Source organism: Brachycentrus maculatus, unplaced genomic scaffold, assembly GCF_059751285.1.
Source record: "Brachycentrus maculatus isolate JH-2025_06_01 unplaced genomic scaffold, ASM5975128v1 h1tg000660l, whole genome shotgun sequence".
Lineage (NCBI taxonomy): Eukaryota > Metazoa > Arthropoda > Insecta > Trichoptera > Brachycentridae > Brachycentrus > Brachycentrus maculatus.
Genome location: NW_028281395.1, coordinates 778,547 through 800,535, shown reverse-complemented (window position 1 = coordinate 800,535; position 21,989 = coordinate 778,547). Strand labels below are relative to the sequence as shown.

Here is a 21,989-nt window from a genome sequence, read left to right as displayed (position 1 = left end):
ATAGGGGTCATAAGAACTTTTAAAACCTAAACGAAATATCTCGAATTTCATTAATTGATTCGGCAGTCACTTTGTGGTAAAATCTATCCATTTTTAATTGATGTTTTACTTCTTAAATACCACTATTTCTCAAAACCTACTTTGACACGTGTTTCGATGCATTCTGCATCATTTTCAAACACCGTATGTGTTTTTCAAACACAAGTTCAAGTAAAACATTAATTAAAAATGAAATATCTCGATATTATTTTTTGACATCTCATCAAAGATGAAGAAGAATATGGAAGTCTGGGCATTTACGGGGCTGACGACCGTCATAGGCTGGTTTAAGTGGTCACTTTACACACGTGTAACATTCACCAATTCTACCTATTATTGACAACCACACTACTCAAATTCTTGGAAGTTCTATATATATATGAACCAATTTAGAAACCTTGTTCTTGAATCACTAGAACTTCACTAGAGACATCTATTGGTGAGATGTATATTAGCTTTTTACTAAGCAGAAACTCTTATATTAGTATGTGAGGTCCGAATCCTGGATTATAATCACACACATGAGAAACGCCAGAAAATACCATTTTCATTTATATTATTTAAGCTTATAATTTATCTCGATATTATCAATATTGTTTTTAAATTTCTCGTTTTTTTCTGTGTTCTAATCCAGTCCGTTTTATATTCCAGTTGGAGCCCGGCGACCAGATACTGTCCGTGAACGGCGAGGACGTGGTGTCAGCGCCGCGCGACCACGTGATCGGGCTGGTGCGCGCGTGCGCCGCGCGCGTGGCGCTCGTGGTGTGCCAGCCCGGCCCGTGCGGCGCCGGCACAGCGGGCCGCCGCTCGGCACTGCTGAGCCGCGCGCGCAAGGCGAGGCTGCGTGCCCGCCCCGGCCGGGTGCGCTTTGCGGAGAGCGTCTGCGTCAACGGGTCGCCCCTCTTTCCGGTGAGTGTAGAGCAATGATACTCAACCTTTTTTTCTTCGGGCCACATACATACATTTGTAAAGCTACGCGGACTGCACTCCGAAGACACTCCCGCCATTATGGGTAGTTAAATTAAAACTTGGCACAATCAGGTAAGTCAAATACTTGAAAGCGGCCGGGTCAAGAGTCGTAATAATCGTCGGGTATGTATGAGGAGATGCATGAATGTAGAAGAGGCAAAGAATGTTTGCAAAGATAGATGTGCGAATAGTGAAATAAGGAAGGAATGCAAAGCTGAGATAAGCATTATCGATAAAATTAAGAAAGGTGTGTTGAGATGGTTTGGACATGTAGAACGAATGAGTGAGGAAAGAATGGTAAAACAAATTTATGAGGCGAATGTTAGTGGGAAAAGAAGCAGGGGAAGACCGAGAAAAACATGGCACGATCAGGTATGCCAAATACTTGAAAGCGGCCGGGTCAGGAGTCGTAATAATCGTCGGGTATGTATGAGGAGATGCATGAATGTAGAGTATGTTTGCAAAGACAGAGTGGTGTGGCGTTCGATTCTTTCTGCCTACCCCTGCGGGGAAGCGGCGTGATGGTTAGTTAGTTAGTTAAGTTATTACAAAACAATATTTTATAAGACAGCAAAAAAGTTATCATATCCGTATTCCGCGTAATGTTTACTTGAAATAAAGCCGCAACACTGACTGTGACGCATTCAACTTTTCGAGCTGTCGCATTGCCACAAGCAAAATTATTTGTGCTCATATTAGTCTGTCAAATGTTTGTTTTTTTGGGAATAAATCTAGCGTGTGCAGTAGCAACACTCTTATACCAGATCTGATGTTGACACGACAACGACCATCCTCTTCGGACAGACAAAGTGGTGTGGCTTTCTATTCTCTCTGTCTACCCCTGCGGTGAAGCGGCGTGATGGTTATTATTTAACCATATCCGCTCCCTAGGTGGAGCATAACGAGTCCACAAACTGTCTCCAGGCTTTTCTGTCGGCTGCCAGCTCCCTTGCATCCTCCCAAGTCAGATCCGCGTCCCGAAGTTCTGACGAGAACTGCCGACGAATTGTCAGCAGTGGTCATCCTGGGCGGCGCGAACCTGATGCCTTGTAAAAGAGGCAAGCTTGATTAAGGCTCTCAGGAGGCATGCGGAGTACATGGCCAAGCCAACTGAATCGCCTTTTCTTGACGACGAAAGTTGGACGATGGTTAGTTAGTCAAAATGAAACAACTTTGTTTTAACCACTTTTTATTGGTACACTTTTTCCTATATCATATTTTCATATGGTGTACGGAGTGCGTGGAAGTTTTTGGTATCGTACGGGAAGGGTTATTATCTATAACCTAACTATGCTTTAGAATAAGTATTCAATGCTTTGGAATAAGTACATATAGCCTGATGATGACAAGGTTCTTGTTGAAACCGGTTGGAAAAAGTGTACCAATAAAAAGGGGTTATAACAAAGTTGTTTTATTTTATAAAGTTTATAAAATGTGCCACAAAGTATCTGCGAAAAACATTCAAGAAAATTTAATACTTAATTTAATGCAGTGCCCTATATACCATTGGGTGCGGCAAAGGTTAAAAGAAGATTTAAACATATTTAAAATTTGTCAAGATTTTTTTATGAACATCTCAATCGAAAGAAGTCTTTTGAGATGGCAATATGGTTGTCTGGATATTTTGAAGCTTACGACTTGTCATTGGGTGGTTTATTCACCATTCTATCCACGATTGACAGGTATATTACTAATATTCGTAAAGTTGTAAATACATATTATTTATGCCACAATTGATAACAGAATGTATTTTCCCGAATAAATTTAAAACCCAAATTTATATGGGTGTTACTATTATATATTTATAACTAACTAACTAACCATCAAGCCGCTCAAGGGGTAGGCAAAGAGAATAGAACGCCACACCACTCTGTCCTTGCAAACATTATTCACCCCTTCCACGTTCATGCATCTCCTCATACATACCCGCCGATTGTTTCCACTCCTAACCTGACCACTTTCAAGTATTTGGCATACTAAGTTCTTCCTCTGCTCCTTTTTCCAATTACATTCGCCTCATAAATTTGTTTTACCGTTCTTTCCTCACTCATTCGTTCTACATGTCCAAACTATCTCAACACACCGTTCTTAATTTTATCGATAATGCTTGTCTCAGCTTTGCATTCCTTCCTTATTTCACTATTCGAACATCTATCATACATCGTTTTGTCACACATTCTTCTGAGAGATCGCATATATTTATCTTTCATACTATTATATCATTAAAGTTTCTTTACATATTACATTTTTTTTCTTCTTTGTTTTAATATGATAGCAAAAGTTGTTATTTAACCCCCATTTATTTAAGTAGGTACTTAAAACAGAATTTTGAGTAGCTACTTGATTAATCACACGCTTCAAAAGCTTTCTCGTACAGGAATGAAAAATTGGTGTCTAGAGACTAGAAGAATATTTGGAAGTTTAACTTATTTCAAGCCATTATCACTTCATCTACAAACTTCTGCCTGTTTCACACCAAACTATTACATATTTTAATGCCTCCATTTCGCTTGTATAATATATCATTCTTCTTTTTCTGTGCTTGTCATGTCGACTGACCCGACGATAATTACCCCCTGACGTCGACTATCGCTTGGGAGTAATTATCCTTATCTTGAGCAACTCTTAATATCGCCTCGACGTTCCTGATTCACGTCCAATCTTATATCGCTCGTTCCTTTCAAGAACGCCATAAATCGAAAATCGTCAATTTTCAGTTGTGCGTGTTTTCGGAATGCCCAGAAAATGTACTATATCCCAGCAAAAGAGGCATATTTTAAACTTAATATTTACCCGCTACAGAGCAGAAAGTGTTGTTTTTGCATTTTGAATAAAATGTATTGTTTAGTTATTTTTTTTTAAATATACTAAATATTTTTCAAATGGAGAAAAAACCTTCAGATTTTATCTAAAAAGATCTGTTGCACAGTAAAAAGTTCAAAAAGTGGCTTGATATTTATTTTTAATACATTGTATTATATTTTTCAACTTTAAAAACGTTCTCCTGAAAAATCAAGTATTTTGATTTATGACGTTCTTAAAAGGAGTGCGCGATATATTCCGGAGCCAGAAGATCTGTCTTCTGTCCACACCTCATCGACCCTCTATTTTGCCTTTTATGATTAGGTGCAATAGTTCTTACTTCTCTCCTTTTAGAACATGCCCCAGATAGGACACCTTCCGGACTTTGATATAAGTCAGCAACAGTCTCCCTGCTCTTGCTCTTTGAAACATATTTACGTTGCTGATCATATTGGTCCATGGAATGCGTAGCATTCTACTTTGTATCCACGTTTTGAATGCCTCTAATTGGTTCTTGATGCTGATCTTGAGGGTCCACGATTAGAACTCCATATAGAAGTACTGACCGAACATGACACCTAACCATTTTTTGCCAAAGTTTCAGATTGAGTCTTTCGTTACAGAATACATTTCGCAATGTTGCATATCATTAAATATATTGAATTATTTATTGATTTGGCATCAACTTTGTGGATGACATGTTGATTATCAAAAATTAAAAATAAATTTAAATTGAAAGTAACCATTCATTTGACTCGCACACCTCAGTCACATGCAAAGATTTAAAATAATTTAGAAATACCTATATAAAAATTTAAATACTGATAAAACATTGATTCATAATATGCTTTTCCAAAATTCCTCACCATTATTGTCTATGTTCCCATTCAACCAAGCCCCATCCCTTACCCCCCCCTCTGGTTATTACCCCACCCACCTCTACCAATACCTGAATGATTTTTTGCTATTTAGTTTTTGTGATCGCATGTTGATAAAAACATCTGCAGTTTTTGAAACTAGTTATGTGAAATAAAACGCAATTAGTGTCTAATGCAAGCGTTTAATTTTTAATTAGAAATATATTATTTATCATTAAATGAAAAATAATTTATTTATTACTATAAGTTGAAGCACTGTTTAGAGCTGTCGTAGACGAGGACAATTACTCTCAAGCGGTAGTTGACATCACGGGGACCTGACATGACATAAGTCGGGTTGTGGTCCCGTGGTTAGTGTCGCGGACTCTCAAGTCAGAGTTTCTCGGTTCGAGCCCACTCCACACCACCACACTATGATTTTATACCTATTTTTAATAATGAGCCGCCCACAGAAATATGTAGTATGAAATTGAAATATTTGTGTAAACAATAAAAACATTAATATTTCTCTTTTTTTAAATTAAAATAAAAAAAGATGTTATCAAATAAATTTTATCGTTAATTTTCAGCCGTCAGCGTTTTCTCTCGGGGACCTGTGTCTCCCTCCGATGGCTAATGTCCTGAAGGTATTCCTGGAGAATGGGCAGACCAAGTCTTTCAAGTACGATGCCACTACGACGGTTCATGACGTTGTGACTAGCCTAAAGGACAAGCTGTGTCTGTCAGCCGGAGAACACTTCAGCCTGGTAGTGGAACATGTCAAGAGTCTGCGGAGAAACAAGCTCACTCTTTTGGACCCCAAGGAGTCTTTAGCCAGAGTAAGTATCATTTAAAGAGTTGACAATATTTATACATTGTTTGCAGGAAATTGCTTAAAGCATCTTTAACATACTGTTCGTAGGAGGGGAGACGCTTATAAGGATTCTATTTGCTTGCTTTTGGTAGAACACAAGATGTCAAAAGTGTTTTACAGTTCGGAGTTGGGTTTGCGGTTACTTGTGATAAGTTACTTCAGCGTTTATCATGTGTCTAGAATTGAACAAAGGCCTCTCTCTTGGACTTCCACAGTCCTCCTGAGTCGCGTCCAACAGAGAACTTGTGATTAGTATACGGCCCTAATTAGTTTACAAATTAGGGTGGAGGTTGATGAAAACAACTGCCCGCTAACAATGTGTTAATATTATGTTATTGTATTGGACACTGGGTTATACACTCTATGGATGAGATGTCTCTTTTAAAGGTGTCTGAACTTGATATGAAACATGTATCAATCTTCCCTTTTTTTAATGAAAGAAGATGGAAATCATATGCAGAAGGATCGAAGACTATTGCATAAATATACAGGTTTCAAGAATTAATGCAATGAATGAATGAGTGAAGAAAGGATAGTAAAACAAATTTATGAGGCGAATGTGATTGGTAATATTAGGTTCCCACGTCCCATGATGCTACTGACAATCTGTCAGCAGTTCTCATCTCAACTTTGGGATACGGACCTGACTTGGGTGAATGCAAGGGAGCTAGCGGCTGACATAAGAAACTAGAAGCATTTTGTAGACTCCATGTGTTCCACATAAAGAGCGGATTTAGTTCAGAAGAAAAAGAATATGGTTTACATAGATTTGGTCGGTAGTCAAACATGCTGACCATTACTTAATCGTATAATACTATAATATCAAATAATACAGCTGAATTTTTACACTTACCTGAATTCTTCTTCTTTGTCATCTATCTCTCCATTGTTAAATGTAGGCCCCTTTAATTTTTTCCAGATTTCTCTAGTTTGGGCTTTTTCAATCCATTTACTACCTGTGACGAAGACAATATCATCAGCCCATCTCTTCTGAGGCCGGTCTATTCTTCTCTTCATGTCCCATCCATGGTCTAATCAGAATATTATCTGAATATGACATTGTGTTGTTTACAATTACTTTCCAGATAGCCGCAAGGCCTGGCGCCCACAAGCTGAGGTGCCTCTTCAGGGTATCGTTTGTCCCTACGTCAGCAGCCGAGCTAGCTCAAAAGGACCTGAATGCGATGGACTACTTGTACATGCAGTGCTGTAACGATGTGGCTCAAGAGAGGTTCGCTCCAGAGCTGCAACCAGAAGTGGCTCTGCGGTTAGCCGCTCTCCACATGCACCAACATGCACTTGCGCATAACATCACACCCGCTAAATTGACTGTCAAAGCAGTAGAGTAAGTATTGCATAGTTATATTATTATCTTCTTCTTCTCTAGCCTTCTGTACTCAAATGCTGGATATAGGCCTCTTCCGTATCCTTCCATTTTCTTCGGTTGGTTGTTGTTTACAGCTAGTTTCTATGTCCCACAGCGACTTTGTTGTCTGACCATCATTTTTGAGGTCTTTCGACACCTGTTTTAATTTCCCAAGGTCTCCATCTCAAAACTTTTGGGGTATATCTTGTGGGATATTGTTAACTGCAGTCTATAAATTTAGTTTAGTTGATTACGTTTTGATTATAGTAGCAGACGCTTACCTCATTTTTTCATTCCATCTCTCCATCAATTATACTATAACCAATTTTTAATATATGTACGACTTCTAAAAAATTTACTAGTGAGGTTGTCAATCATGGGTAGAAAGGCGAATGTTGCATGTGTCCAAAGTAATCACTTAACCAGCCTAAGGTCATAAGCCCTGTAAATACCCAGAATTCCATATTCTTCTTCATCTGTGCTGAGATGTCGAAATGTAAAACAACTCCTAAGTATAGAAACACAGATTTGTGAGCAAGCAATTTGGACACTCCCAAAAAATGTTATGAAAACTCAAGTATTGAAAAATATTTGTAATGAAATATTTTAATACCATATTTAATATGACAATTTATATTTTGTACTGTATCCTCCATTAATGATCAGCAAGCTTGGCTTCCGTACTGGAGATCCCGGGTTCGATTCCCAGGTGGGGTCAAATAAATATAAGTGATTTTTTCACTCTAATATTACCCTCGGCTGATACCTGAAGCGGAGGGCTGATCGCCTTTCCTTCATGTGTTAACAATCAAGATGGCACTGCGTTTATATGACGCAATGCTCTTTGCACCATCCGCACCGGATAAGGGTTTGAAACGGAAAACAGAAACTGTGGTTAAGGATTTTTTTAATGTTAATTTTTTTCTTTTCTAGGAGAGAGTTTGGTCTGGAAAGGTTTGTGCCTTGTGGTTTATTAGAAACTATGAAACGTAAGGAGTTGAGGAGACTGATTGCTCATTTTCTAAAGCTGAACTCTCAAATGACGGGAAACCAACAAAAATACTTGTCGCAGCTACAGGTAAAATATATTCTTACTACTTTTTGGTAGTTAATTTAATTTTTACTTGGTTAATACCACTTTTTCTTAAAATGTATTGTGTCACGTGTTTTGAAGCATTCCGCATCTTTTTCAAACACCGTATGTGAAGCTAAGTCTAAATTTTTTAGTTGTATCCTTGGGACGTTGAAGGATGTAGAGAGGACGTTTGTCCACTATACGGAATTTTACTGTCCGGCACGTCAGTCAGCGTTTTAAAACGACGATTGGCTTGTGCTTTTATCCATCTTTTTTCGGATCGATGCTCTTGATCAGTGCGTGAACACGTTGCGCGTAAATTCGATTACGCTAAACTGTCATAGTCGCTTTCATTTTTAAAAACCGGACTGCCGGACGGTAAAATTCCGGGTAGTGGACAAGCGCCCAGAGAGTGGTAGCTGTTTCTCATTTTTATTTTTTAAAAACATTTTACCTCTAATCTTTCAATATTAAGGCCCTACATACTTTAAATATCAACTTAACTTTCTTTAAACTGACTTTTCGTTTTCGAATATCACATTGAAAAAAAAAAAATTTTCTTCAAAGTAAATATACGGTTTTGAAAAGAAAAGAGTCATTGAGAGGTAAGGAGTTAAAAAAATATGTTAAATAATTTTTTCATTGTATATTCTTAAATACAAAGAAAAAACTAATACATATTCTAAAAACAATTGGGTGTGAAATGACGTGCGGCTTCTAGCATTGCCAAACGCTGATTGAGATCTGTTATTTCAAGTATCCCCTTAACTCAATTGATCTTTCAGCACATGACAAAGTACCAAGATGTCTCTACTGAGTGATCTTTGACATAATACGACTTTTAACCTGTTAACCGGGCGGTATGCTGTCCAATTACGCAGCTTGTAACGGGCGCAAATACTGATTCACTCCGTGTCTTAAATTCATGTTGAGACATGTATGGATGACTAATACCTTTGTTGTTCAATAAATATACATCCATATATATAATATAATAAACATATATTTCAAGGACGTATTCATATGTCCTACCCGTACCCGATATTGTTTGCTTTGAACGTATTTATGCGTCCCGCCCGGTTAACAGTTTAAGCATTTACATCATTTATGGATTTTTTTGTTTCAAACTGATGTATCTAAAATTTTTGTTTGTTCTTCCAGGCTAAACTCCATTATTTAGATATAATATCCAGTTTGCCGAGTTACGGAGCCAAGTGCTTCAGCAGCAACCAACCGGAGAGAGTGCTACTAGTCAGTCCGAGATTCGGGCTAAGTCAAATAGCCGGTATAAGGAATTCCATTGTGAGTAACCTATTCATTTATCTCCCCTTATCCTTGGTTTATAACACGGGTTAGCAAAGTATGGCTCCGGAACTGCATGTAGCTTTTTGACCTTTTAAGTGCAGCTCCGGCACAAATATCTACTGAAGGCTCTCTGACTCTACGTATTCATGTGAACGATATTTTACAAATATGTATGTACCTTATTAACCACCCTACCCTCGGGTTATTTTCTGAGTTAATAATTCTGTAGAAAATAATAATCTTTTTTTCTATAGAATTATGAAAACAGATTTTTTTGCCATAATAGGTGCAAAAGCAGGACGGAACTAATTTACTTTTTTGTTAGTGTGTTCCCTCTCTCTATCTCGCATTAACTATTTTCGGCACAGGGTTTAGCGCAATGGTGCAGAAAAAAGGCACATATCACATACGTTTGTGTGTAGGATGGTTAATAGCATTTTCATTAATTGATTCGGCAGTCACTTTGTGGTAAAATTTATACATTTTTAATTCATGTTTTACCTAGTAAATACCACTATTTCTTAAAATCTACTACTAACACATACGGTGTTTGAAAATGATGCGGAATGCATCGAAACACGTGTCACAGTAGTATTTTCAGAAATAGTGGTATTCACTAAGTAAAACATTAATTAAAAATGGTCAAAAGCAAACTGAGAAATCGTCTTATTGACAAGAGCAAAGAAGAAAAGAGTGTGTGCATTCATAGCAATGGATTTTGCGTTGTTTTGGTCTTATTATATCCGTATAGACGCAGTGCTTTTCAATATTTTTCAAACATAATTAATGCCATCTATTGGTAGAATTGTATACTATTCAGTACTACAAAATTATGAAATGTCACATTAAGTGCCATTTTTCGAAGACATAATTGATAATGTTATATGAGCCGATGAAATATCACTAAGAGTTTACTCTCATAATTATCCTCAGAAAAAATCTCGGTAGATTTCAATACTGGTACTGTTTAAAACACTTGATCTTGGTGAGTATAAAGTTATAAGTGAAAAGATATTAACTTGTGACAAATGTAAACAAAGCCATAGGAATAATAAATAAATGTATATTTGAGATGTCTTATGATGGGGACTGACCGGAGCCATTTTGTCATAACATAACGCGTTACGATGCGAGTATTCATATCGCTCACTCCTTTCAAGAACGTCATAAATAAAAAATTATCAATTTTTAGTTGTGCATGTTTTCGGAATGCCCAAAAATGTACTATATCCCAGCAAAAGAGGCATATTTTTTACTTAATATTTACCCACTACAGGGCAGAAAATGTTGTTTTTGCATTTTGAAGAAAAGGTATTGTTTAATTTTTTTTTTTAAATTTACTGAATATTTTTCAAATGGAGAGAAAAACCTTCAGGTTTCACCTAAAAAGATTTGTTGTATAGTAAAAAGTTCAATAAGTGGCTTGACATTTTTTTTATACTTTGTGTTATATTTTTAATCTTTAAAAACGTTCTCCTGAAAAATCAAGTTTTTTGATTTATGACGTTCTTGAAAGGAGTAAGCGATATAGTCAGTACAGCGAGTTGAGCTTGTTCCGATTACTTCATCCAATGTTCGGATGCTTGCCGCGAATGTTACGTTACAACGAAATGCTCTGGTCAGTCCCCACCTTTACGCGTTTCTATATGTATATAAACATGATCAAAATAAACATGGATTCTCAAATTGTAAATATTTTTTTAAACATCAATAAACACTGCATGTTTGCCTCTTTTCAGCCAACATTGATATCCAATTTGGAGGATTTGGTTGCTGTCAGACTAATGAGAGAAGATGAGCTATCCTATAACGTGACCATATTCCTACAAAGGGAGAGAGTGCTCTCCTTCAATATGGAGGACAGAGATGGTTGCGAATTGGCCCTTGTGCTGAATGGGTAAATTTTATTTATTTTTTAACTTTTTTCCTTTTTCTTTTTACCCTGATGGGCAGGCACCCAATAGTGTATTAGGGGTCTGCATCGAATTGATGCAATGTTATGTTGACCATTAACTATATGAAGGTAAGGTGATCATTCTTATGCTTCACAGGTAATTAGTAATAATAAACCCTTATCTGCACCCCAATGGTGCATAGGGCACTGCTTCATATGAACGCAGTGTTATCTTGATCGTTTACACATGAAGGAAAGGTGATCAGCCCTCCGCTTCAGGTACCAGTCCAGGGTAATATTGAATAAATATTACAGTGAAAAAAATCCCTTATATTTATTTGACCCCCCCCTGGGAATCGAACCCGGGACCACCAGTATGGTAGCCAAATGCGGTAACCACTAACTTCACTATGGAGACAGACAGCTTGTTACTAATGGAAAATATCATTCACATTATATTTGCTATAAATCAAATACAAAACCATATCTATATGTATTTACATGACTTCAGTTTTAGAAAATCACGTACTTATCCTACAAGTGATCAAAAGTTTTTTGTCATATGTATATTTAAAAATAAAATTAAAACACTTTTATAACATTTTATTCATAGCTGCTCTGCTGAGTAAGCCCTCTTTGAATTAATCATTTAAGTTCCACCTTTCCCCAATAGGTGGTGTATTCAAATATTTGAAATAGCTTACAATTTAAATCAACAGGTGGCAACTTAGAAAATGCAATGTTCATAAATAATCTAATTTCTCTAAAAAATTTTAAAAATATTTATCAGATCAAATTTTTATGATTATATCAGAAGAAAAATTGGTATCATCCAATATATTAGCAAAAAACCTAAATTCTAATTAAATTTAGATCCTTACAATACAAGAACATGAAAAAAATGTTAAATATTAACCAAACATATATTGTTATACACAGTATAAGCCAAAGTTTAATGTAATTCCAATGTTGAGGTTAGCGCAATTGGCTACCATAATCCTGGGTTAAGTTTCCAGGGGGGTCAAAATTAATTTATGTTATTTTTCACTCGTACTGCGTTTAATGTCACTAGTACCTAAAGCGTAGGACTGATTATCTTGCTTTCGTGTAATTACCTGTCAAGATAACACTTTGTCAATGTAATGGAGTGCATTGGGTGCAAATGAAGGCTACAAGAAGAAAAATTAAAATCGTTCTCTTATGAAGTAGCGATTGAAGATCTTATACTCTAAGTTGGGCTATTGTATAGCTTGTTGCGTTCAAAAGAAGATTAATATTGTCAAATTTTTATTTCCAGTTATTACCGACTAGCTACAGGAAGAGAATTAGAGATTGATCAAGAACGTGAACCAATTCCTGATGATATAGGTAATTGATTTTCACTATACTAAATCTATAAAATAATATTTTTCATTATTAGCTATGAAACTAAAGTAAAATGAGTCTTTTTTTAGCTCCTCCATACCTCGCCCAACATAATGTGGTGCCTGCAAGATGGAGTTACCTGCACGCGGAAGATCCAGGTGTTTTGTCACGATCTCACTACGTCACATTTGCAATGCCTCCTCCGTATCATTCTACACCCAAGATGAGCATGATGAATAACGGATTGGATACCAATATGAACGCAACTATCGCTAACAAAAACCACGCAAATGCTTCCGGCAGTCCGTTGTCTGCGTATGAAAGAAAACAAGGGTCCAAACTCACCAATTCAGTCTACGAAAATTACAATGAACGCGATCAAATGGAAGACTACGGCAAAGTGGAAAATCTTTGGATTGAAGATAATTTAGGATTCGACTTCCGAAGCATTCTTTCTATGGACATCTTAGAAACGGTTGCCGATCCCAAATTGGTGGAAGCGAGGAACGATGAAATCCTCAAACGCGTTGCGGAAATGCAAAAGCTCGTGGAGAATTCTGAACAGTACCTCTCTGAGCAAGGGGAAATCGTTTACAGGAATCAAAACGGCAATGAAAATAATGCAATGTGGCAGGAAACTAGCGTCGACAATCTGGAGAGTGACAATGAATCTAGCCACAGCCGAATGTCTTCCCTCGATGATACACCGGGCACACTAAAACACAGCGATTCTCTCATATTATTAACTGAAACAATTAATCAGGGTCTAAATGGAATTACTAACGGTTTGAACTCAATAATTCAACCTGCCAGTAAGGAGGATCCCAATAAAACAAGGCAGAGTCAAGGTCTTAGCGCTATTTTGAATAATTGTGGCTTGACAGATGCACTAATCGCTTTAAGTAACGACTTGTCTCAATCCGAGAGTGATAATGACTCCCTTTATACACCGACAAATAGCCCAATTCACAGGCATCAGAACAAGGGTAACAGTATTCAGAACAAAGCCATCAGAACGAGCTTTGGCCTTCACAGTCCTGACAATCCTAATTATAATTCTCAAGGAGCTAGGGAACAGAATCTCAGAGAATACCTTAACCAGTTGCGTGAAAACTCAAACAATTCACAGAGTAGCGGAATCGCTAGTGAAATGACGGGTGACATATCTTCGGAAAATCGAGAAAGCAGTCTTTTCAATGGTGACCTGATCAATATGATCGATTTAGATCCTGATTTAATAGACTTGACTTTGTTACCTCCTCCGCAAACTCCGGATGAGTTAGACAATGCTACTCAAGTCCCGCAAATGCTGGCACCAGTTCCATCTTCATTTGCGGATAATACTGAATCTACTGATAAGCCGAGCAGCGGGGCACCATCAAAGAATAATGCCGGAAATACCGAGTTTGAGGAGTTTCTTGCTACCGTGGCTATTGAACCTCCGACACTTAAAGTGACTCCAGCGGTAGAGTTGACTCCTGAGGAAATAATGTCGTACATTATTCCACCACCTCCAAATTCGAATGGAAATTCCATTGATTATCAAGAAAACGTTGTTTACTCAAATGAATCCCAGATAAGGCAACATCAAAAATCTCTGGAATCGCTAAAACCTTCCAATGGACAAGTGGTGAAAGGAAATGTAAGTGTAAGTGAAATAAGAGACATGTTTAATGCCAAAAGTTTAAGTAAAGCACGCAATAGTTTAATAATAAACGAAAAGAATATAGAAAAAAATACACCCTTTGAAGTTCCATATCTGAATGTCGAATCTAGAGTAAAAAGTAACGGATCCAATTCGAAAAACCCTCCCATCTCAAACGGACACATCATCGAGTATCCAACCGTTGAACGAAAAAGCGTATTTTCATGTTGCACAAAAGAAAATAAATCGAAAAATGAAGATGTAGACCCTTCTGTAGAGGACATTACCAACCTGAGTGAGAGCGAACCCAAACCTCCTCCTAGAGCTAGTAAATTAGAAAGTCCAAAACCCCCCGAAAGACCTCCAAAGAGTATATTAGTAACAAATAGCGCAAGACCGCGGTCCAATTCCTTTAGTTACAGTTTTAATGGAGTGCCACTTTCAGAACCTCCGGAGAACAGATTCAATACATTAAACAACAAAAAACTAAACTTCAAGATGGTGTGTGAGCAAAATGGTGTTATTCAACACGAAATGACCAACGGATTTGCCAACGACGGTTCTCCGCCCTGTATACCTCCTCGAGGGGAACCGAACTTCAGTCACATTCCTCCTCATATCCTGATGCCTCCCAAGAAACCTCCTCTCCCTCCCGTACCGAGTTTAGAGACCTTGAGGATGAAGGCAGCGTTAAAAAACTCTCCTCCCAACCTCAAGAACGGTTCTGAACAGAGAGTAGCCAGCATTGGATCTCCGCATTTCCAGAGAAATCCCAATATGTACAGAGACATTGAACTAGAGCATCAAAGTAACGCCGCACCTACTGATCTGATTCAGCCGGTTGCGAGAACTCGCACTCTCTCGCAGCCAGAATGCACATCGCACTGCTTCAGCATACCTCCGCAACCTCAGCCTAAAACTGGTCACGTCAGGTCTCATTCAGAGACCAAGAACACAATCTTAAAAAACAAGGAAATGAACACCATTTTCTCGTTATGTTCTCCGCAGATGAACAGAAAGTTTGCTAACAACACCTCTAACCAACCGGATTTAGTTACCGACAGAGGTTACATCATGACGCAATGCAATTCAGAGTGTAAGTCCAAATCGCCAAACTTCTCTACTCTGAGGCCTGAACACGGCAGTCCTCAGATGAAATCAAATCACGTTCGATTCAAGGACCAATACATATCCGACAGCTCTAAAACGAACACTCTTCCATCTCCTTTGATGAGACAAAAAATGAGTACGGAATGCGCTATAGGAGGAAATGGGCATGTTGTGAACGTTGAAACTTTGCTGCAGAAAACTGAAGTGGCAGTGGACGGATTGTTGGCTCGACTGCATCAGGTAGCCCAGAACTGTTCACACCAACATGCACATGGCGGGGGAGAAGATATTGATGAGAGAAAATTTCAGGTAAAGACATTATTCCAATTTATCTATGCTTTTAAATTTGTTAACAGCTGCTGTCAATATTTTCAAAAAGTGATTCACAAGCCTTCTTCAAGTTAAAATATAAAATTTATAGACCTGACAACACTATCTTTTAGTGAGTGAGTGAGAAAAGTAAGCAAAGTGAACTGTATCAGATGAGTGGTTATTTTTTTACAATTTCATATTTTAACTAAGAATTTAAAGTCTTTATTATATTAATTTTTTTATTAAATGTTAAATAAAATCAAACACTTTTTAGAGTCTACTTAATTGTATTTCATTATTAAAAACACATAAAATTTCTGTGACAATTGTTTCGCTTTGTTATGGCATTTTCAAACTAATTTGCTATTACAGATCAAAAAGCAATCTCAATTAATTTCATGCAATCATGATAAAATTGACATTAGGTTTTAGTATTTTATCCATCGGTTATGCTAAACCAAATAGGATTTTTTTAAAATTAAATTTTGAATTTGGTATTGTAAATGAAGTACTAAAGCTTTGCGAAGAATCCACATGTCACAACAAGTCCTTCCTATTTTAAAAATATTTTCTTATAGCATTTGAACAACAAGGGCGGATAAAACGTCTCGTCTATACTCTTTTAGGACTAATTTTGTTTGAACGAAAAATGCCCTCATATCCTTAAAGGGTTTATAACTAAAGTTCTTCATCTACAGTTTTTACTGTTTCTAGGCGGCCCGAGATGAGCTGACCAATGAAGCAGTAGCCCTCGTGACGGGGAGTAGGTCCCTGGTAGCTGCCCTGGCCAATGGCGTCCCGCGAGGGGTTGCAGCTCCTCTAGCTGAGTGCCTCAACCCCTTAAGAAGACTGGCAGATCTTTCACAGGTGTGTTTTTATCAGATCATATTGACAACATTTTAAATACTTGTTCACAAAATCTGGATATTCTCCAATTACAGGAGTTGTTTTCATATTATTTTTTGACATCTCATCAAAGATGAAGAAGAATATGGAAGTCTGGTCATTTACGGGGCTGACGACCATCATAGGCTGGTTTAAGTGATCACTTTACACACGTGTAACATTCACCAATTCTACCCGTTATTGACAACCACACTATTCTTACATTATACTTCTTATATTATATTATACTTCCAAGAATAATATTCTTATATTATACTTCCAAGAATTTAAATAGTGTGGTTGTCAATAATGGGTAGAATTGGTGAATGTTACACGTGTGTAAAATGATCACTTAAACCAGCCTATGATGGTCGTCAGCCCCGTAAAGATTCCATATTCTTCTTCATCTTTGATGAGATGTCAAAAATAATAGATCATATCGATTTAATACAGCATATGAGCCAATTATTAAATCTTTTACCTATTATTCTAACGACTTTTACTTTGAGAACCATGATTTTTTTGTGTTATATTAACGCATTTCGAATGGGTGTTTTTTACGCTTGTGGATCGCTGACGACGAGATTTGATAAAAACCTACACATAGCTAAGAAAGACCTTAACAATGAGATTGGTACATAATATTCATATAAAAACATTAAATATGTAATTCCTTCTTTTCTGAATTTGAAATGAGGTCGTTGCACAAGATAAAATACCCTTCTCGTCCTTAAGTATCAATTAACCGAACGGGTAGAAATATCTTTCCCGTCCATAGTGCGTTAACACCTTGTTTGCGGGAAACGCTTAAAACGTATTTTACATACTGGTTGTAGAGAGCGGGAGATGCTTATAAGCGTTCTATTAACTTACTTTTGGTAGAGCGCGAGATGCTAAAAAACATTGTACAGATTGGAGTTGGGTTTGCGGTTACTTGTGATTAGTACACGACCCTAATAAGGGTTGGAAGTTATGAAAAAAAATCGCTCGCCAACAATGTGTTAATAGATAAATATCATTTATGTTAGTTACAAACCATTAAGAGAATAAATTTACAACATTTTGAGTGTGTCCAAATACTTGTTCACAAATCTGGGTTATCTCCAATTAAAGGAGTTATTTTTCATATTATTATATAAGAGTTTCTGCTCAATAAAAAGCTTCTTTCATCTCACTAATAGATGTCTAGTGAAATTCTAGTGATTCAAGCACTATGTTTCGAAATTGAACCATATATATATAAAGAAGAATTTGAGTACATAGTGTGGTTGTTAATCATGGGTAGAATTGGTGAATGGACTAGGTGAATGGCTAGGACGGTCGTAAGCCCCCTAAATGTCCAAACTTCCATATTCTTATTCATCTATGTTGAGATGTCAAAAAAAATTATAAGAAAATAAATTATGAATATTTAGCATTGAAATAGATGATATATAAAATGTTATTAATCTGAAACTAATATTTTACCGTGCGTCTCATTCTCTCCAGTACAAGCAATCAAGTTACTAAAAGATGCAGTTTTATTTTGATGACAAAGATCTTTCCCATACCATTTGATAAGGTTATCAATTCTTTTTTTTATATTTTTCAGGCATTGGGTCGTCATACGTCTGCTCCTCTCCAAACGCGAAATTTGGTGCTGCGAGTTCACGATGTAGCCGCGGCTTTCAAGGAATTAGCTGGCGCCGAAATGGCCAAAGTCGTCAGAGAACACAACATCAAGATGGCCCAATCGCAACCGGCCGAGGGAAGCAGCTCTCTGGAGGGCCAGTTGGCTCTGCGCGCTGAGTGCTTGGCAAACGTGCTGGCTACTCTACTGAGAAGTTTAAGGGTTTTCTCCCCTTAAGATTTAGGTTTGAGTAAATGCAAACAATGGAGGACTCATGAGTAAATGATAAATAGTTGTGCAAAATGTGATTTTACGATTATATAACTTTGCATGTATGACGGTTATTTGATGTGAATTCATTGTTGCAATTATTGTATTTGGAAATAATCAAGGTGTCTATAAATTAAATGGTACGTATATCTCTATAAAATATAATGGTTTTTTATTGGAACCGCAATGTATACAAGCTTTAGATATGCTTTATCTTAACATATTATAATTAATATGCACTCAATATATTATTTTTCTGTATACAGGTCCTACTTTCATTTTAAACTGCCAAGTATTCATATTAACACATTGTTGTCGGGCCGTCTTTTCATCATCCAGACCCTTATTAGTATTTAATTCTTCTTCTTCTAACCCTTATCCGCACCCAATGGTGCATAGGGCACTGCATCGTAGGGACGCAATGTTATCTTGATCGTTAATTTCATGAAGGCAAGGTTTCTTGTACCAGTCCAGGGAGATATTAAATAAATATGAGAGTGAAAATCGGCCATATTTATTTTGACCCCCCTGGGAATCGAACCCGGAACCTCCAGCATGGTAGCCAAACGCGCTGACCACTGCGCTACGGATGTGGACGGAGGTATTTAATTAGGATAGTATACTACGTGAGTAACTTGTGAAAGTAACCGCAAATCCAACTCCGATCTGTACAATGTCTTTTGGCATCTCGTGCTGTAACAAAAGTAAGCAAATAGAACGCTTATAAGCGTCTCCCGCCCTCTACCAACAGTATTTTAAAGATGCTTTTTGGCATTTCCCGCAAACAATGTGTTTTCATGATGGCTATTTGTCTTTTTATTTTGGAAAATATTTTCTTATATTTTGTAATTCAATTAGAATTACATTAGTTCTCTTTAAATTCAGCTCATAATGTAATGTTTTATAGCAGAGATAAAATTCAACATAAACGTTTTAAAAGTAGGTGTACCCCTTTAGTTAGTCTACTTTTTAATATTTTTTAGAATGTTTATAATAATCATTATTGAATGAACATAATTTTATAATGTTTAATCAGTCAATATCGTTTGGTAGTGAAAATGTATAAGGAGAGTACAAGGTTATTAATTTATTATTCAAGTTACCATATTTAAGCTTACTTGTACAAATAATTTTTAATATCATTAAATATAATGCATGAAATGTGTGAATTTTTTGACGTACTTACATATTTTTTTTTAGTAACTATCTTTATGATTCGTACAAAACTTTATGTTTATTTGATATTCAATTGTTATTTCTAATATTCTTGACTTGCAGGAACCAAAATATTATTTCCCTCAAATTGATTTTATAAAACACCTTTTTGGAACGTTGGAGAGAAAGTTATTAACAAGTCCATAAAATATTAGTGCTTAGGAGTTATTTATTTAACATATTGCAATCTAATTGCTAAAATTTAATATATCAACATTAAAATACATGTTTGTATATAAAATAATTAATATAACACTTAGATTATCATATTATTTCACTTGTTTTGTTGCAGTAGTGTATTTTATTTGATGTGTATTGTATGTTATTAAATATTATAGTCTATCATTACTCACTGTCTTAGAATTTATAGATACAACATATGAATATTTATTATCATATATCTAAACTTATAGAGTTTCTGTCAATAGCTGTATTTTGTTGTAACTGAAGTTTGTGTGATTTTGGTGGTAAATTACCCAGTTTTACCTTATTGTAATAATTAAATCACTATCCGTTTGAAATGAAACCTAGTTTTGAAGAACTTAACAATAATTTTAAACAAAATATATCCAATAATGTTTAATATGTATACTGTTACCAACAGTTTTAGATACATTCAATTATTATATTCCATTGAATTTGAGGTAAAAATTTGTCAGATTACAGTGTCAAAAAGCCAAATTCTTTTAAACAAATTTTGCAGAAGGCTTTTAAAATGTCTTTTTCATTTTAAATAATAAAAAATGAACAATTATATTTTACATTTCTTAACAATTTGACACAGACGTAAGATTTGAACTACATGCTTTATCCATAAAAACCAGTAATATACAGTGATGGGATTCAAAATTTTCATGAACCGGTTCGCCCTTTAGGTACTACCTCTACTTTTCTTATAGTTTTTACCTTTTAATTTATTATTAGATTAAAACCAATATTTTTAGCTTTTCCACTTTTTTATTTGACCAGCGACCGGGTTTCGTCGTTACCAACATCATCAGACTGGTGAGAGGCTATACAAATTGTTATGTTATATATAAAAGAAGGCAGGAGTTGATAACCATGATTTGATATAATTTCTTCTTTTATATATAACATAACAATTTGTATAGCCTCTCACCAGTCTGATGATGTCGGTAACGACGAAACCCGGTCGCTGGTCAAATAAAAAAGTGGAAAAGCTAAAAATATTGGTTTTAATCTAATAATAAATTAAAAATGCAATTCCATCACGAAGTGTCAGTGGATAATATAAAAGTTTTTACCTTTATTCATTTATTTGTTTTTTATTCTGCACATAAACAAAACATTCACATAACAACTGAGAATGCTCCAATTATAATAGTAGGTATAGATTTAAATTAAACAGTTAAAAGTAATGTAACAATGTTGCAAACATTTTTACAACGTGGCGGACCAAGTAAACTGAGTGTGCTCCGATACATGATCTCAATCGGAATATGGTGTGACAACAAAGGGTTAAGGACTGGTTCGGGGAACTCTAAAAATTTTACGCACCGGTTCTAGCGAACCAGTGCGAACTGACTGAATCCCACCACTGATAATATACCAATATATATTTTTTTCAATGAATAATAATTACAGCTAATAGTATTACTAAAGATATTCACCATCTTTTGCAAACCAAACAATATTATCCAACTTGTTTTTATTTATAATTATATTTATCTTGTCAACATAGCAAGCTTTTAGTAACATTGACCGCCCTATCCATATGAACCTACGTGATATGTCCGCCATATTATCGCCAGAATGCAACAAGTCGTATCCCATACATACAAAAAAGTATACTTGCAACCACAGAAACGTTTGCAATATCGCTCACTCCTTTCGAGAATGTCATAAATAAAAAAAAACTTTATTTTTTAGAACGTTTTAAAGTTTAAAAATATAATACAATGTATTAAAAATAAATATCAAGCCACTTATTGAACTTTTTACTGTGCAACAGATCTTTTTAGGTTTAAACCTGAAGGTTTTTTCTCTATTTGAAAAAAAATTAGTTCATTTAAAAAATATATTAAACAATACATTTTCTGCAAAGATGCAAAAAGAACACTTTCTGCCCTAAAGCTGGTAAATATTAAGTGAAAAATATGCCTCTTTTGCTGGGATATAGTACATTTTCTGGGCATTTCGAAAACATGCATTGACGATTTTTGATTAATGACATTCTTGAAAGGAGTGAGCGATATGTCAAATTGTTCCTACGCATACGAGTACTCATACGGCGTGTTTAATATCTCATTCGCAGAATATGTTGAGATTATGTTGATTGATATATTACATTCAATTCAATATATATTGGTAAAAATAGTCAATAGAATATAGTCACAAAAAATTATCTGACGACATCTTATGTTGAGAACATCTGAC

General features: G+C 36.0%; 1 protein-coding gene across 1 annotated transcript in view; it reads left to right on the top strand.

Annotated features, from left to right (window-relative positions):
- LOC148300742 (uncharacterized) overlaps positions 1 to 18,485 on the top strand; it is a gene marked incomplete at its 5' end in the record, with an annotated part of 53,199 nt that extends 34,714 nt beyond the window's left edge. The window contains 10 exons of the mRNA XM_088274383.1: positions 691 to 948; positions 5,258 to 5,506; positions 6,627 to 6,886; positions 7,841 to 7,985; positions 9,144 to 9,284; positions 11,027 to 11,184; positions 12,479 to 12,549; positions 12,636 to 15,610; positions 16,328 to 16,480; positions 18,090 to 18,485. Of these exons, the coding sequence (XP_088130509.1) occupies positions 691 to 948; positions 5,258 to 5,506; positions 6,627 to 6,886; positions 7,841 to 7,985; positions 9,144 to 9,284; positions 11,027 to 11,184; positions 12,479 to 12,549; positions 12,636 to 15,610; positions 16,328 to 16,480; positions 18,090 to 18,344 (4,665 nt within the window). The remainder of the gene's footprint in view (positions 1 to 690; positions 949 to 5,257; positions 5,507 to 6,626; positions 6,887 to 7,840; positions 7,986 to 9,143; positions 9,285 to 11,026; positions 11,185 to 12,478; positions 12,550 to 12,635; positions 15,611 to 16,327; positions 16,481 to 18,089) is intronic.
- Between the last annotated feature and the right edge of the window lie 3,504 nt (positions 18,486 to 21,989).